At 28.3% G+C, this 17,097-nt stretch overlaps 1 protein-coding gene across 1 annotated transcript in view; it reads left to right on the top strand.

Annotated features, from left to right (window-relative positions):
- The first annotated feature begins 766 nt into the window (after positions 1-766).
- LOC107440237 (homeobox protein slou-like) overlaps positions 767-17,097 on the top strand; it is a 49,707-nt gene continuing 33,376 nt past the window's right edge. Inside the window, exon 1 of the mRNA XM_043040299.2 lies at positions 767-997. Within this exon, the coding sequence (XP_042896233.2) occupies positions 772-997 (226 nt within the window). The 5' untranslated portion in view covers positions 767-771. The remainder of the gene's footprint in view (positions 998-17,097) is intronic.

The raw sequence follows: 17,097 nt of genomic DNA, 5'->3' as shown, positions 1-17,097 counted from the left end.
ATTTCATGTATTAAATGGCATATAAGGTAAGAATGTATTAAATAGCAAGTCATAAGAATTTTCTTATCACTGGATAAATTGTTCGAATAAATTAAACTAATAGTGGCTCGCAAATCGCATATGAATAAGGAGGCCACAAGAGTCCTTTTTTAAACAATGCGTTATTCCTATCCTCAAACTACCAATTAAACAATAAGCATTTAATAACACAATATTTGTTTTGCTGCATCTTTACAAAGAACACTGAAAATCAATAAAAGCATAACGCGTGTCCAGGATCTCCACGTAAAAATTTTCCGCTTGGTCAACTCAATGCTTCTTTAGAAATGAAAGGTGGTAAGATTTAGGCAACTTTAATATTTCCGCTCTATGAAATAACTTTTTTGCCTGACAACAATAGCCTAAGCTACAAAAAACTGACAATTTCTCTGTCAATTCTCCAAAATAAAAAAAAGTGAGTCTTTCTTTTTGGGGGAAAAATTGTACAATAACATTGTCGATGCGCTTACGGAACAACGAAACCGGAAATAGAGCGCTTTTGAAGTTGAAAAATTTCGAAACCGAAACTGCCGAAATAGAAGGAATAAAAAGTAAAGGATAAGTAAACTAAGTGAAGATGAAGAAAACCACGCGGCGGCCTTGAAAAGAAGGAAGCATGTTCACAGCGCACGCCCAATGAGCATTACGTATGCGTCTTAGTTGACCAACAGGAGATGGCGCGGCTTTCATCTAAGACCAAATGCGTTCAGTGGGCGGGATTGAAACACGCCAATGCAACGGGACGAGTGGTGCGAATCCTCGGGCTCCAGCCCGGGCACCATGGATGAGGAGACATGCGGCGAGGGGGACAAGGGAAGCGGCATTGGTCACACACCTTTTTCCGTCGACGATATTTTGGACCCTGATAAATTTACTGGATCATCTCGGTTCAGGGGCTCTTGTTGGCCGACAAGATCTCCAGACCCTTTTGGAAGAAGTAGTAAAGATGGGGTTAAAGGTATGTAAAATCATAAAAGTTCATCTTAGACAATTCTCTAGGAAATGTAATGATACCAATGATTTAAGATTAAGCCAATGATTTAAGATTGTCAGTTCTTGAAACTATTTTGATAAACTCTGTTCTATAATGATACGACTCATTTCCATAAATCTAACGTCATGCTGTGTACTTTAGCATTAATCTTGAGACGGCAAAAAATAATTAAATAGACATACAAACAAGAAATAAAACAAATTAGAGAAACAGAAGCAATGTGAACTGATATGCTAATTTTTGAATAAAATTCAAAAGTATTGTGGTTTTAGGAAATGAGTCTAAAGTCAAAAAAAATATTTTTCATCGTTTTTTAAATCATATCTTTCAAAAATAAAAAAATTAAATCATAATTTTCAATTCGAAACCATATTTTTCCAAAATATAATCACGCTTATTATTTAAATAGGTTAATCAAAATACTTTCCTTTTTGAGTTTTTTTTCTTTTGTTATTAATTACAATTATTTTAATTTAAATATGTCAATCAAAATAGTTTCCCTTAGGAATTTTTCTTTGATATTTATTGGTAGCATGGTTTGTAACAAATTAACTTTAACTAAATAGTTTAAAATCGGATTCAAAATTCATGTTGCATGAGTATAAAAATTTTAATACAGAAACAAAATTATTTTGCACCGCATTTAACAATGCAGCTCACAACTTATCACAATTCCTTATGTTTACTTCGGAGGAAAAAAAAGACTTTTATTTTTCTTTCGATTTTTAAAGTTAAAACAAAAGCCTGCTGAATATTAAAATTATATCGGAGATTAATCGTATTATTTTATTATAAGATAAAACCATGCACTCAATAATATTAAGGTATTGAGAAACTATGCCTTGCTCATTTTCTATCAGAAAATATGCTAAATTTACCATTGAAAAATTTAAAATTTAAAAACTATTATTATAAGACAGTTTTTAATCTAAAAATTGGTTGTATAGCCATATTTAAAAAAAATAAAGAAAGAAAGAAGTGTAAATTTTAAATTGTGGGAAGCCATATCAACAGTAAGCTTTTGGTATTTTCCCATTTTAAAATATGTTTCAATTACTTAAAAAAAAAAGGAATCATTGCAAAAAAAAAAAATTACATTGATTCCTTTTTTTTCCCGTTGTATATGAGTTTGAAGTAATAGTTTGCGCTTAAAAAAGGAAGGCTAACATAGTTCACTTAGAAATTTGAGAAAAGTTTGCATACATCTTAACATTAAGGAATGCAATACAAAAATCAAATGTTATAAAATGAATATATTCTTCGGTTTTTAGGGTTCACAGTTTTGAAATATTTTTGATTGAAGATGTGGTTATTTTTCAACAATGTTGTTTTTAAAAAAAGCTATTCCTAAGCATTTCTTTTAATTAAATCTTTAATAAATAGAGAAAAAAGTGTTTAAAAATTTTGATGAATCAGAAAAAATAGCACAAATATTTCTTATTTTAATAGATGTTAGGTAACAAATGTTTTGAATCAGTTCTTCAAGACATATGTAAAATTATTCAAATTAAGCGTTTGTTTTCAAGTCAGTTCAATCCTTTTTCAAGAAGTTTTTCAGAGAAGGCCAAAAGAAAATAAATTTTTCATAAGGCATGTTTTTGTGGTTTTGGCAGCATTAAGACAGATTTTATCACTTAAAACATTTAAAAGAAAAAATTATTTCAGATTAAACTGCTTTATATCTTTCCAATATGATAGTTGAATTTGTTTATAAATGAGATAAAAAAAAAGTTGTTTAGAAATTAATCTCTGCGGGCATTTAACTGTCAATTTATAGATTGACAGCATTCTAGAGAATGCTGGCATGTGATGAAATATGAGAATTATTATGTACGTAGCAAATGTATAGCATGCCCAAGAATTCTGTAGAATAACAAATGCTCTTTTTGGTAAAGAAGGAAAATTATTATATGCTTTGTCTAGACATAACATAGAATGTTCTGCAAAATGACAAATATTCCTTAGACAAAGTTTGAAATATGAAAATTATTATATATTTTGCCTAGCCATTTTATTTTATTTTATAACCGTCGTTGAACAGCCGACCCAATTTTATGGGTTTACGACTACTAATGTTCAACCCCGTAGCCTTGTAATTTTGAACCCAATCAGGAAGACAAGGGAACTCCTGGATCGAGTATTGGGAGAAATTTGCCTTCGTGGAGGACTTTTTGATGGAGCTAATCCGCATTTTCGTTACATGAAGAGGAAGACCACAAGAACCTCCCACGGTTAGCCTGACGGCAAGGGGACTCTAACCCATGATCCGTCTACCACTGAGGATATTTTATGTCAGCATTGTGATCGGGGCAAGCTGGATGCGGAATTCGAATCGACTGGGATTCAAACCCGGTTGGCCGCATTGGCAGGCGAACGCTCTATCCCCTGAGGCATCGCGGCTCTTTGCCTAGCCATTGCATAGAATGCCTAAGTATTCTGTAGAATGGCAAATACTCTTTAGGCAAAGTAAGAAATGTAATTTGAGAATTATTATATACTTTGCCTTATCCTTGTACAGGACCCCTAAGCTTTCTGGAAATTGATAAATTATCATAAAATTTGAGCTTTGTCATATACTTTGTTAAGTCATTCTATAGAATGCTTGTAGGTTTGTCAGTCTTTATTCTACAGAACGCCTGGGAATGTGCGAACTATTAAACATTTTATACTTTCCCGGTCAATTTTAAACATTCCGAATGCAGGACTTCACATTAAAAAAGAAACTATGGTCAAAACTACCAGATTATGGTAAAAGTTACCATGTTTCTTGCTTTATGAGAACATTAAAAAGTACGGTAATTTTTACGGAAGTGTCCAGGTAATAACTTTTGATGAAATTGCAATTAAATTTGGTTTTATTGACATGCTGTTTTGCAGTAAATGTAGTAAAATTTGGTAATTTTATCATTGGCATAAAAACTATTTATTCGGTTGAAATTATTTTTTAGTTTTAAATTTTTACTAAATGAGTGGTACTAAGAACTGTAATCTTGAAAACAAGAATTTCTGGTAAACAGTTACCATACAAACGGGAAAATTACCAAATGAATGGTTGAAATACCGTATATTTTGGTTTTATTACCAGAATAACGGTTTTTGTTTTAACAGACGCGTCATTACTATGAAGTAATGTTATTTTACCAGAATTCTTCTGCCTTGCACACTCATTGACTATAACATATCACTTTGTTTTTGGAAGAATTGAACAATTTATTTTTAAATAAAAATACTATTTAAAAGTGCTTTTATAAGAGTTAAAAATAGTCACAAAACGTACAAGTGCTTTAAAAGTTGACCATACGTTTGTTTCATGCAGAATTTCTTTTAAATATGCATGCATAAGTGGGAAGTAAGTTCTGAAATAATTATTTACTCTTTCTTTTTATTTCCGTTACATGTTAAAATATAATTTGAACAAAAATAATGAGTCTTACTATATCAATCAAACCAATGTCTCAAATTGCTTGTGCTGCTTTGATGGAATCAAGGAAATAGGTATATAATTATTCCAGATTTTGTTTTTAATGGTAGCGCGGTAATTTGCATAATTATTTACAAAGGTAAAAACATTTAAACTATCAAGTCTTAATCATTTTTCTCTCTATGGTTAACCTTATGGTTAACTATATCACACAAAAGAGGTAAGTCAATTCTAAATTTTTCCAAGTAGTTAATGGTTTTATACATCAGGTAAAGTATTTTATAATAAAACGTTTTTAGGATTTTAGCGATCAACGTTTGCAAAAAAGTTTTACAGTAATTAAATACAGGTAATGTTGTTTATAATCCATTTATTATATCAAAATTTGGTTTATTATGTTTTATGAATTCATTGTATAGGTTTTGTTTTGCAAAACTTGTAACTCTTTTTTTTTCAAGAAAAATAATATTATTGAGCAATCAAATGATATTTGAATCTAATGTACTCACGCTAAATGTGGATCGTAAACTAAACAAAAATAAGGATAGAACACTAATATAAACGAATAGTTAGCAGTAAACATCACTTTAAATAAATTAAAATCAGTGCGACATCGATAACTATCAATAAATTAAAATCAGTGCGACTTCATCGGGCAAACTAAACGAGGTTAAAAATTTAGACTTAAGAAACCCGATAGATACAGGGAAGGGGGACAAAATTATGGAAACCTTCTATACAAATACATTTTTCCGTATTTTTCAAGAAGTACTTAAAGTGACTTTTTAACTTTTGAAGTGTTTCGATCATGCGATTTCTCATACTTATCAATGAAGTTTAAAGCTTTTAGAGGTTTGAGAGACCGATAGTAAATTACAAACGTAAAATAGCGTTTTTGAACCCCCTATACCAAAAAATGTAGCAATAAATACGTAACTTGTAATAAATAGTTTGGTTATTATATGCAATGATTACACAAAATGTTGTAAGTCTAGCTTAAATATTTATGGAGATAAAATTATGGAGATAAATATTATGGATTTTATTAAAAACTAATTTTTTTGTCCTACGTTTTTTTGTTATAACTTTAAAAGTATTCAATAAAATTGAGCAAAATTTTTAGAGAAATTTGAAATTAACTACAAAATTTTTCTTTAAAGTTTGAGAAAAAATTCGTTGAAAATTGTGCAAGATATAAGTAATTAAAGTAGTTATTTTATGCTGCGCATGTGCGGGAAAAATTTGAAATTGTTTTTTTTCCTAATTTTGTAGAGAATTGTATTTGGCAACTAATAAAAAAGGCAGATTTGAATATCGTAAAAATCTTAAAAAATTCAGGCAATTTTCTAGTAGTTTTTGTACTTTTTAAAAGAAACTCAAAATGATAAGGGGATTTCTACAAATATTATTTTGTATTATAAGGCAAAATTAAATAAGAAATGACAATACCTTACAATAAACGTTCATACGCCGAAATATGATTGTATAAATAAATGAAAACATGCGAGAGGTCCCCAACAATGCCGGTATTATTTTTAATAAATCTCAATGGTACAAAATAAAACTTAAGGAAAACCCCTTATCATTTTGAGCTTCTTTTAAAGTATGCGAAAACTACTTCGAAAGTTGCTTGAAGCTTTTTAAATTTTTAGGATATCTGAATAGGACTTTTCATTGGTTTCTAAATACGATTCACGGTAAAATAAAGTAGAAGAAAAAAAAAACTCTTTCTCGCACATGCGCAGTATAAAAGAATTACCTTAATTAATCATATATTTTACAATTTTAAACAAATTTTTCTTAAATTTTAAAACAATAATTTTGTTATTAATTTTAAATTTCTCCTAAAATTTTTTCTAATTTTATAGAATATTTTTAAAAATACAGTAAAAAAAAAACATAAGACAAAACAATTTTTTTTTTCTATAGAAATTTTCCTATTTACATAAATATTTAGTCTAGAATTGTGAAATTTTAGGCAATTATTCCATATAATAACTAAAATAATTGTTACAAGTTACAAATCTACTGCTACAGCTTTTGGCATAAGGTGTTCAAAAATACTATTTTCTGTTTGCACAATATTGTTGCTCCCTCAAACTTCTAAAAGCTTTAAACTTCATTGATAAGTATGTGAAATCGCACAATCTTAGCACTTCGAAATTTATAAAATGATCCTGTAAGTATTTTTTCAGAAAGATCAAAAAATGTGTCAGTATAGAAGTGTTTCCATTATTTTGTTCAACCCCCCTGTATGTCCGTTATCAAGAGTTCGATAAATCCTCAATTGCCTCACATTGCTGGAATAGTGGGCATAAATTCTATTTCAACAATGCTAAAATTATTCTCATCCCTGTCACGTCGGCTTATCTTGATACCCTGGAATCTTACTTTATTCATTTGAATGCTAATTCCTTTGTTATTGACATCAGTTCCAGCACACCTCTTCATAACATGTGGAAATACATTTTGCGATGATTTGTTTTTTTCTTGATCTGTTTTTCTTCTTTTTTTTCTCTGTCTTCTTTTGTAGTTTTTCTAGTTTTTATTTCTCACTTTTATTTTCCATTTTTCGTTGGCAAATTTTTTTTTCTTCCAAACCTGTTTTGTTTTGTTAGATTTACGTCTGTCAAGTCTTGAAAACGGGTGCCTATTTGTAATGTGGTTGAAACATGTGGACTGTCATTTCTTTTTTGTATATTTTTTGAAGCGTATGAAGTTTTTCAATCAGGTATTAACTGTCAATAGTTTTGTAATGAATGGCTTCAATGGAGTTTTTGCAATGTTCAAATTGGCTGCAATTTTAATCTGTTAAATTGAAGCATAGTATTTTGTAGGATTCAAATTAACACTATTTTATAGTTGTTTCAAATTTGAGTGATTAATAAACCTTCTAATAGTGTATTTGTGAAAAATATATCTGCTTACAGTTTTCAAATTAAAAAAAAATACTGCTGCAATGAAAGTCTAGGATAATATTTTTGTTTATTAATCTATTTTTTTATTTATTACCCTAAGGACTTTTGCGCTTTTTTCAAAGAAAGAAAAATGAATCAAATTGATTTTGATCATTTTTTAAATATTATTATTATTTTAAATATTTCATAAAAGAAAATTATTATAAAAATTATAACTTGTTCACTGATTGGTTTTTAGATCTTAGACATGTTTTGATCGTACCCACCCAACTCCTTCTCAGAAAAAACTAGCAAAACTTACACTATTTCGTTTGGTGCTTATGAAATATACACAGAAAGTCATTTGATTATTAATTAAAAGAAAGAAGTAAGGAATAAATAAATAAAAAAGAAAGAAAGAACACGAAATTAAAAATTTAACATTTACTAGTAGAACAAGGAAACACTCACGCTTAAATTTTTACCAAAATTAATGAATGTTTTACTGAACACCGCTATGTTTTGATTACACTTTTCATGCAACGTTTCGTCAATGTTTATTGAAATGAAATGTTTGTTAGACGATGATTGACGCTGGTATTCTTAAGGTGCCTCTCCCGAAATTTGCAAATATGGAATGTATAGTGCACAAAATAAAACACCCTGATAATCTTTTGACCGGATTTTCACACACTGGAGTCCAATCTAAATTGGTACGAGACTTGAAATATGATGAAGAATTTTTGCAGACGAATTTAAGAAATCAATCTAAAATGGTACGAGATTTACATTATTGTGGTGAATTTTTGTTGACGAACTTAAGAAACCAATCTAAAATGTTACCAGACTTACAATATGGTAATGAGTTTTTGCAGACGAACTTAAGAAATCAATCTGAAATAGTACCAGATTTACAATATGGTAATGAGTTTTTGCAGACGAACTTAAGAAATCAATCTGAAATGGTACCAGACTTACAATATGTTAATGAATTCTTGCAGGCAAACTTAAGAAATCCATCTAAAATGTTAATAAACTTAAAATATGGTAATGGATTTTTGCAGACTAACTTAAGAACTCAAGCACTAAAACGAAGTTTCTCTGATTAACATTTTTTTCTGCAGATTCCGATTCTTGATCTTCAAGATATAGAGGGGGGGGGGATTACTTGAAAAATAGGGTTCCTCTAGTTTAGGTAGTAGATTGGTTGAAACCCTTTAACGTTAATTTTCCATTCTGAGCATTTCGCCGGAACTATTAAAGCTAACCAAAAAAAATTTGCACATCATTCTCAAATTTCTTTTTCCAAAGACACTTAAACAAAACCTTTTTAATATTATTTAGTTTACTTATAGTTGGAACAAAATTGAATTGTAAGATATAAAAAGTTTTACTCTAATATAATCAACATTATTTTAAATAAAAGGAAAAAAAAATTAAAATTTGAGCCAAATGATTCCTAAGATTCTTTGAGGAAATACGACATCTTTGAGATGGCGATATATTAAAAAAGTGAAATTAACATTAAGGGGCCCAAATGTTTGTTCGCTACTTCACCTACACTATAGGGACTATTTTCTCCAGATTGCGACTATCCCCATTTTTTTAAGCTCGATAATCTGAATCTGTCGAAAAAATGGAAGTTTATTCAGAGGAAGTACGTTTTTGTGTCTAATTTCATAAACTAAAATATCGTCTACATCAGGGGTGTCAAACTCGTGGCCCGCGAGTACTTATTCAGTGCGAGTAATTATTTTCTGTTATGAATGGAAATAAATCTCCTGTTCGAAACCGTATTAATAGCTCTCGTTGGGTCAATTTTGAAAGTAGTCACGGCCAATAAAATTTCTCCCGAAATAGGAAAGATAGTAGCAGAGAATAGATGCCAAGTATCATTCAATAATTTAACTTTATATATGTTTATTACAATGTATTATTTAAAATAAAATATTTGTTTCTATGAACATTGATTTTTTTCTTTTTTGCGGCCCACCTAAAGTTAAGCATTGTTTATTTGGCCTAAGTTAGCTTTTGTGTTTGACACCCCTGGTCTACATTAATTAATTAGAATATTTAAGGTTGACCATCGAACTATTAAAAAATGCTATTATGTGATAATTTGATCATTAGATCAAAAGTTTTTCAGAGTGTTCCTTTTTTTACTTAGATCTCTGTATATTGTGTTGAACTAGTGAACTTAGGTATAATTTAATACGATATGTGTAGTTTTCCTATTAAAAAAACTTGTTCTAAGTTTATTTATCGGTTGATTATATAACGAAAAAACACCTATTTTTCATGACTTTTGAGTTTTGATTAAATAATTTAATTAAAATTTTTTCTTAAAAATTAACGCGAGTAAAGTTGATAACGTAAGTTTCCTTTCTGTAAATTGTAAGTATTTTCTAACGAAAATCTTGATAATTTCTTCATTCAATTAATTTAAGGCTGAAAAATTCGACGAATAGTTTTCATGTAATTTCCGTTCACAAAAAAGTCTCATTCGATAAAGTTTTTTTATTAAAAAAAAAAAAAAATTGGAAGAGGGGGGAAGGGGTAAATAGAACACACATGCATTTTTGCGTCATAATATTTATATTTGAATGGGCAACAGTTGCCTTTAAATGCAATAAATTCGCTCATTCGAATAACTAGGAGTCAAAATTTTTAAATTATCCAAAATTCTGGTTTTAATTGATGCTCACGCATTTTTCATCTACATTAGTATAAAATCCGCGCTATCTTTCAATTCAATGATATAATGTTTCAACATTGAATCGATTTTTCTGAATTAAGAGAAAATACTTTTTAAAAAATTTTATGATAGATGAACTATTTTATGAATACTTAATGATATAAACACAGACAAGTAAATTATACCGCCTTTATACATGGGCACACCCGGGAAGGGGCCCCAGACATTCAGGGGGCCCTTGAGAACGGTACTTTTTTAAATTGCTTTAAAAAAACTGAGAATAAACAGCATTGTATTATATATCATGCAAACTCCGATAATTTGTATAGTTTAGCACCAGGAAAACTTAAAAAGGCAATCGAAATCTACGCTCCAATGAAGTTTTTAGATACTCACAATTTGCGGCTGCAAGGTTCATGCGCAACTGTAAAATAAATTTATGTGAGCAAGTCTTATGTTAAGTCATAATGTCACTAAATATGCTTGACCGCCACCAACTCTATTTAGTATTTGAAATTAGTTAAATAAAGTAATAATTGAAAGAGTTTAGAATTACACAGCACTGTGGTGAAACAACTTTTCAACTGTTTATGGCTGATGTGAATTGAAAAATGTTTTAATAACTGCTAAGTTTGACAAAATATTTCATAACGTTTATTTTTTTCTTGATTTGTTATGCCTTTATGTTTTGTTTAATTTAATTATTTTAATTAGCTTCCATGGTTTTGAAAATTATTTTACTGTTTAAAGGATTGCAACTGATTAAAATCTAATTTTTTTTTAAAATTATGCATAGTTTAAAAAAACTTTATTTTATGTTCATTGAATTTGGGTGTCATCAAAATGCGTTTAAATTTGTTAAAATTATTGCATATCTTAAATATGCTTTATTTAATGCATGTAAAGTTTTTTAAGTTCGATTTCAAAGTACATGTTATCGAGACCCAAATCATTTCTGTGCCCGGAGGCCCTATTAAGACGGCCTTGGATGTAATACAAATAGACTATTGTTATATTTCCCCATCTTCCCAAACATCAGGCCATGTTTCATGCTTTATAGTTAGAATGTCAGTGGAAGAAAGTTAAAAGTTTCAGGAGGGTAAAAATCAATAAAACAGTAAAATATTTGATCATTCTTCAGGAAGACTTTGCTAGATTAAAAATTATTTTAAAAACCCAATTTTTAACTCGTCTGAATTGTACGAAGTTGTTTAGACTTTTACAAAACAACGAAAAATTTAATTTTTGAATGATTTTAAAAACCGCAAAAATGTATCATTTGATAAAATTTATTGAAATTTTATTCAGAAGTTTTCAAGAACAGCTGAAGATATTTTGTAACAGCCCTGTATAGCAATTTTTTTATTGATTTTTCGACACTGAAAAACGCGTTTGAATTTTAATCTAACTTAGAGTTTACAACAGTAATGCATCTTGTAAAATCATGGATATCTTTTCAGGTACTTGGAATATTTGAAAAAATTTACAAGAAAGGATTTTAAACGCGTCAAGAAATAGAAAAATAAAATAAAGTTAGAAAAAAAAATAGTTCTGCATCACCTTAAAAAAATCCGCTTCCTTCTTTTAAACTTTCGGATTTTATTTTAACTTCTACACTTGCTTTGATAAGGTTAAACAGCTTTAATACAGATACATCTGATAATATTCTCGATATTTTTCATGTCTTATTGCAATTATAAAAGATCTGATGGTACTACTAAATAAGTAATAATTAAGTGGTAAAAAACTTTGATCTATTTATTGAATCATTTTGTATTAATCTTTCATATCCCTTTTTTGTGATATAATATATATATATATATATATATCCTTGGTAACTAACAAATCAAACGCACTTCAGCAATGCANATTGTTTTTTAAAAAACAAGGCTTAATTAAAATTTTAATTTTATTTTTGGAAATCAGTAGTTCTAAACTTATAACTTTAAAGTAAAATGTAAAAATAAAGGCAAATATGAGTTTAAAAGCTACAAAATTTTGATGTCACGCTAACAGTTCTTCAACAAATTGCAATGCCAAAATTTCTAAATTATTTTTTTTTCTAGATCAATCATGTAAATTACCTGTGTTTTGAACTAAAATCTTAAAAAAAATTTCAAAAAGACAATGGAATAGAACTAAATATATTGTTTAATATTGAATTTTTAAAGAAACTTTCGAAATATTCTTACTTAAAATAACGTATTCACTCTTGGACCTTAGCTTTTCGTTCAAAAAATTGCTTAAATTTTACAAAATCTACTTACAGAATGTGTGTCAGCGTAAAGAAATTTCCTCAAAATCGATGGCCTTCAGAAAACGCATTTCAAATGCAAGAAAATTCTGAGGACAAAAAATGTATGCATCGAAAACTAATTTTTGAAAATGAACTTATAATTTACTCAAATAAAAAAGGTTAAAATACTCAAAGCATAAAAAATACGTTTTAGTTTCATAAAATCGGAGATCAAATTTAAAGGGTATTGGAAAGCTAATGAACTGAAGTTCAAATATGGATAAAAATAAATAAATAAATTATGTCGAAATTGGCATTTTTATCCAGTCGGATACCTTAAGGTGTGTTTTTACTCGTTTATATTTACTTTTAAGATCGATTTAAAAATACAATTTTTGTTTTTAGAATAAGCAAAATAGATAATCAGGATTATTATGATGTTTTCAGGATAAGAACATTCTAAAAGTTCATTTATATAATAAAAAAAATAATTAAAAGTCCGAAAAGTGATAAAACTTACCTGTGAAATGTATTAAATCCTCCTTCAGAAATTTTTTCTTTGAAACCAAATGCGACACAATAAACCACCATATTTTAAGATTTTCGGTTTTAGATTTCCAACATCGCTTTTCTTGCGTTGAAATAACAAGTAGAAACGAAAGGTTGAAAATACTTCCTCTCGTCCTCAAAAAATTATCGTAATGTGCACGCTCTATTATATTTCACCTCTAAACTTATGAAACTTCATTTGCTTGAAAAAATATTGAGATATTAAGAAAGTCGGCATATTTTATGCACTTAAAAATAGGTGCTCATTTCCCACACTTGCCAGACGTAAAAGAGAAAAACAAAAGTGATTTGAAACAGAAAACGTAAAGTTACCAACAAAAAAAAATGTCCTTTCTATCATTAAATACATCTTTCCGTTCTCAGTTTCTTGGAATTAATTTATAAAAAGTTCATAATACTTGTAGTTCATAATAGCTTGAAGTTCATATTATACGTATTTCATTGAATATGAACTGCGAATGGGATATGGAATTAGAACAATTGTTTGTCGTGAAATAAAAAAAAATTCTTAATAATTACTTAAATAGTTCAATTTAAGATATTGATTGTGAAATCAAAAGTTTAATAATTATGTTTTAAAAAATATTCCCATTAACTTTAATTCTTCAGGAGCGCTCTTTTGTTTTAAATTTGATTATAAAAAAAAAATATAATAATTTTATGAATTTTAAATATAAAATTCTTTTCCCGTTTATCAATTAGTTTTTATGACCAGAATACAAACCTGAAGAACAAATAACAACTAGACAAGTAATAACAATAAAAACAAGTAACAAATGTCTCTGCAGATATAGCTGTCGAAATTTGATAAAACGTGTTTTAACAAAATCCTTGAAGTTTATCTAACGAAATCAAAATTCACTTTTTATGTTTTTTCTCAAAAGAGAAATAAATTTTCAGTTTAATATGAAAATATTATTAACTGATTCAGGAAATTCTATTGGTTCTATTCTATTCGAACTATCGCTTGAGTTCAGTATTCTCCTATTTATCCCACGAGAAAGCTTTTTTGTAGTTTAGAGAAGAAAAAAAATTCTACTTTCCCACTTTTAATTTGATATTGGCATCAATTTCATGAAAACTGTTATCTCAAGTATATCGTTTAAAAAAGTTTTTTTTTTAAGCTATCAAAATTATTCTTAATTATACAAAAAGTTTAAGTAAAATTCTTAAACATATTTAAATTATTGCAATAATTTTTAAACACTTATTTAAGGTTTTAAAATATTCAAATTACTCGTAAAATGTTAAATTATTCAAAGTTAAAAAAGAAAAATTTGAAAATATTATTTAAAACAAAGAAGTTTAGAAATTTGTAGAGGCCATATTAATTTAGAACTACTTTTGAATCGAAAACTCATTAATTTTGAATAGGAAAATTAAATTTTAAGCACATTAACATAGACACATCTTGTTATAATTGTAATTTGTTTAATTAAATTGCAGAGTTAAAAAAATTGCTATATATAAAAAGATTTTTTTAGTTAATGGAAATTCAGTATATTAAATATAAATATTGCATATATTTAATCCATTCTAGCAAAAAAAAAATCTGAATATTGGAATAATTTCAACGCTGAAAATGATGCACATTATAACGCTACGTTTAAAAGTAACTAAGTACCAAGCATGAAAAATACTTAAATCATCGCATTTATAATTAGTAATGTTAAGAAGAAATGTATTAACCAAGGAAACTTTTCATTATTTTTTACGGATAGGATTGACTGTGCATTTATGGTACAAGAGCTGAAAATGGTCATATGGCTTTACATTAAGGATCAAAGCGAACGTAATTAAACGGTTTCATAAACTAAGCCTAGAACAAAAACTGAAGTTGAAAGGATCAACAAGATATCTTAAGGCAATAGAGGTCGTGTTTACCTTAAAATAAAAACATTACAGGGGTATCTTAAACATTAAGAAATGTCGTTGTTATTTTAGGTCCTTAATCTGTGACTTATGATACTTTATTTAAGTGTTTCTGGCTAATGTTAAGGAAATTTAAAATACACGAAAAACATTAGAAGCTATATTTTTAATAGCATGCGTATTTCCGAATAACATAGTTAGAAATGTATATTAATAACATTGAAAAAATCGGCAGTTAAATTTTCTAGAAAATGTTTTTGATGAAAAATTTCCTAACGATTGAGTTAATTATGTCACTCGTTTCAAGATACGAATTTTGTCATAGGCGTCAAACGTAATGTAGAACATCAATTAATGTAACTGACTTTGAAATAAATCTTAAAAAAGGGAGTCTTAAGTACTCAATCATCAACTGGAATAGAACACGAGAAACAAATTGGAACACAAACACCTGTACTGTTCCGCCACTCGGTGTAAGTATTTTTAAAATCAGGCAAAAATATAAATTAAATTTTCTGGAATTTTTTAAAGAACATAAATTTAAATAAAAATTAGTATTAGTATTCTTTTTTTTTCTTTTTGCAATCATAATAAACTAATATAGCAGAAACAAGCAGGCGGGTAGCAATCTAAGCTCGCAGAGAGCGCTAGAATGACCCATGACCATGAGTCAGGAAAAAGTTTCGTTAAAAGTAACATGATTTCTATATGAAATATATGAGAAAAAATAACGAAATGAAGCTCAAAGAGGGTTGAATTGTTTTTTCCAATGAATCAACATTACTCTTTCAATCTCTAATACGCTTTTGATTGATATTCTCTTTTATGACGCATCATAATTAAAGAATTTCGATCAAAGTTAACTGATATGATTACCTACGTCATTTTGATGACGAAATACCGCTCAAGAATGATTGAATCGTTAAATAGGAGATTTCTATAAATAAAAGTAACTTTTTTTTTAAAAAAAAAGATGAATTTTTAATTGATTTCCTTTTTAAAAACATTTAAGACGCGTTATCAAGGAGAGCTCAATTAACAACGGTACCAATCGTGTCCAAGTAATCTCTTATTAATTGAAACCTCCAAGCAAAAATATCACATAAAAAGTATTTCGAAAACTCAGAATTCGTTATTACTAGACATAAAAATTAGAAGATTCAATGATTATAATGTAATCTATGCATTTTCCAAAATGTATGAAAATATATTCGAAAAGGAAAGAAAATTCTACTTTGGGAGTATTTTTTATAGCATTTTAAAAATGTCTGCGCAGTTATTTGCTTTTATTTTGACGAAAATCAGTAAACGTACAAATATTCATATTTGGAAAAGTTCTTAACGAATATTTAATTATCTAATATTCTTGAAATAAATTATATATTTACAAACTTTTTCTTAGCATTCTTTCAAATTTAAAGAAATGCAACTTGGTAAAATAAATATTTCAATAAGTGAGAATTATTTGGAATAACATTTTAAATTGTTTACATTGGTAGAAAATATCACAATGAAGTTTGAGTAAAATGTATTATGTATGGGGAAAGAGACGAAGCATAAACTTATTTATATTATATAAAATGTATTATATAGATTACGAAGAATTTAAAAAAATGAAACGAAATAGACGTTTTGAAGATTTCATTTAATATTTGCAGCAGTTTATATTCAATACAAGATAAATCATTGTTTTTATAATATATCCGTTTTCATTTAGCCATATGTTAGAGGAAGAAATAGATTCTTTATTTATTGTGTTTGTCATGGGGTTGTTAAAATATTACGACTTTCAGAACTGGGTTGCTCCTTTTGTTGAGTAATTCTAATTATTAACTAATGTATCAAACCAAGTTGCAAAATATTATCTGCATTATAAGAAACCACGTTGAGTCATAATATCATTTCGATTTGCCTGAAAGATGAACCATACTAATGTCTTGATTTTTGCACAGGCCAATTTTATTAATGTTTCCTCGTTAAACTGCATTTTCTAAGATTATGTGGAATCAGAATATGTTCAATAGTTTCCATTTAAAAAATGTCTGTCACTTACACTCTTGTGCTGTGTAAATTTATTAGTGCAATCAAATGAAACCCCACTGAAAGAACAGTAATTACTAAAAATGAAAAAAGAACCACGGTAGAAATCGGTAAAAAACGGGACAAAGTAATTTCCAAATGCGTTAGATGACGAGACGAATAGTTTGGATGTTGTCACTTCACAAGGTCACTTCACAACTTCACCTCGTCTTCTTCATCAGTTCCCCAAAAAAGCCACTAGGAGAGTTTAAGCAACCAAATCTCTGAAGCTTAATCTCTTGCCAGTAATTGTTTTGCCCGACTCCGCTTTATCTTCGTTTTTTATATATATAT

Source organism: Parasteatoda tepidariorum, chromosome X1 (assembly GCF_043381705.1).
Source record: "Parasteatoda tepidariorum isolate YZ-2023 chromosome X1, CAS_Ptep_4.0, whole genome shotgun sequence".
NCBI classification, from domain to species: Eukaryota; Metazoa; Arthropoda; class Arachnida; order Araneae; family Theridiidae; genus Parasteatoda; species Parasteatoda tepidariorum.
The sequence above is the reverse complement of the archived record's forward strand: the minus strand, read 5'-3'. Positions and strand labels throughout refer to the sequence as shown.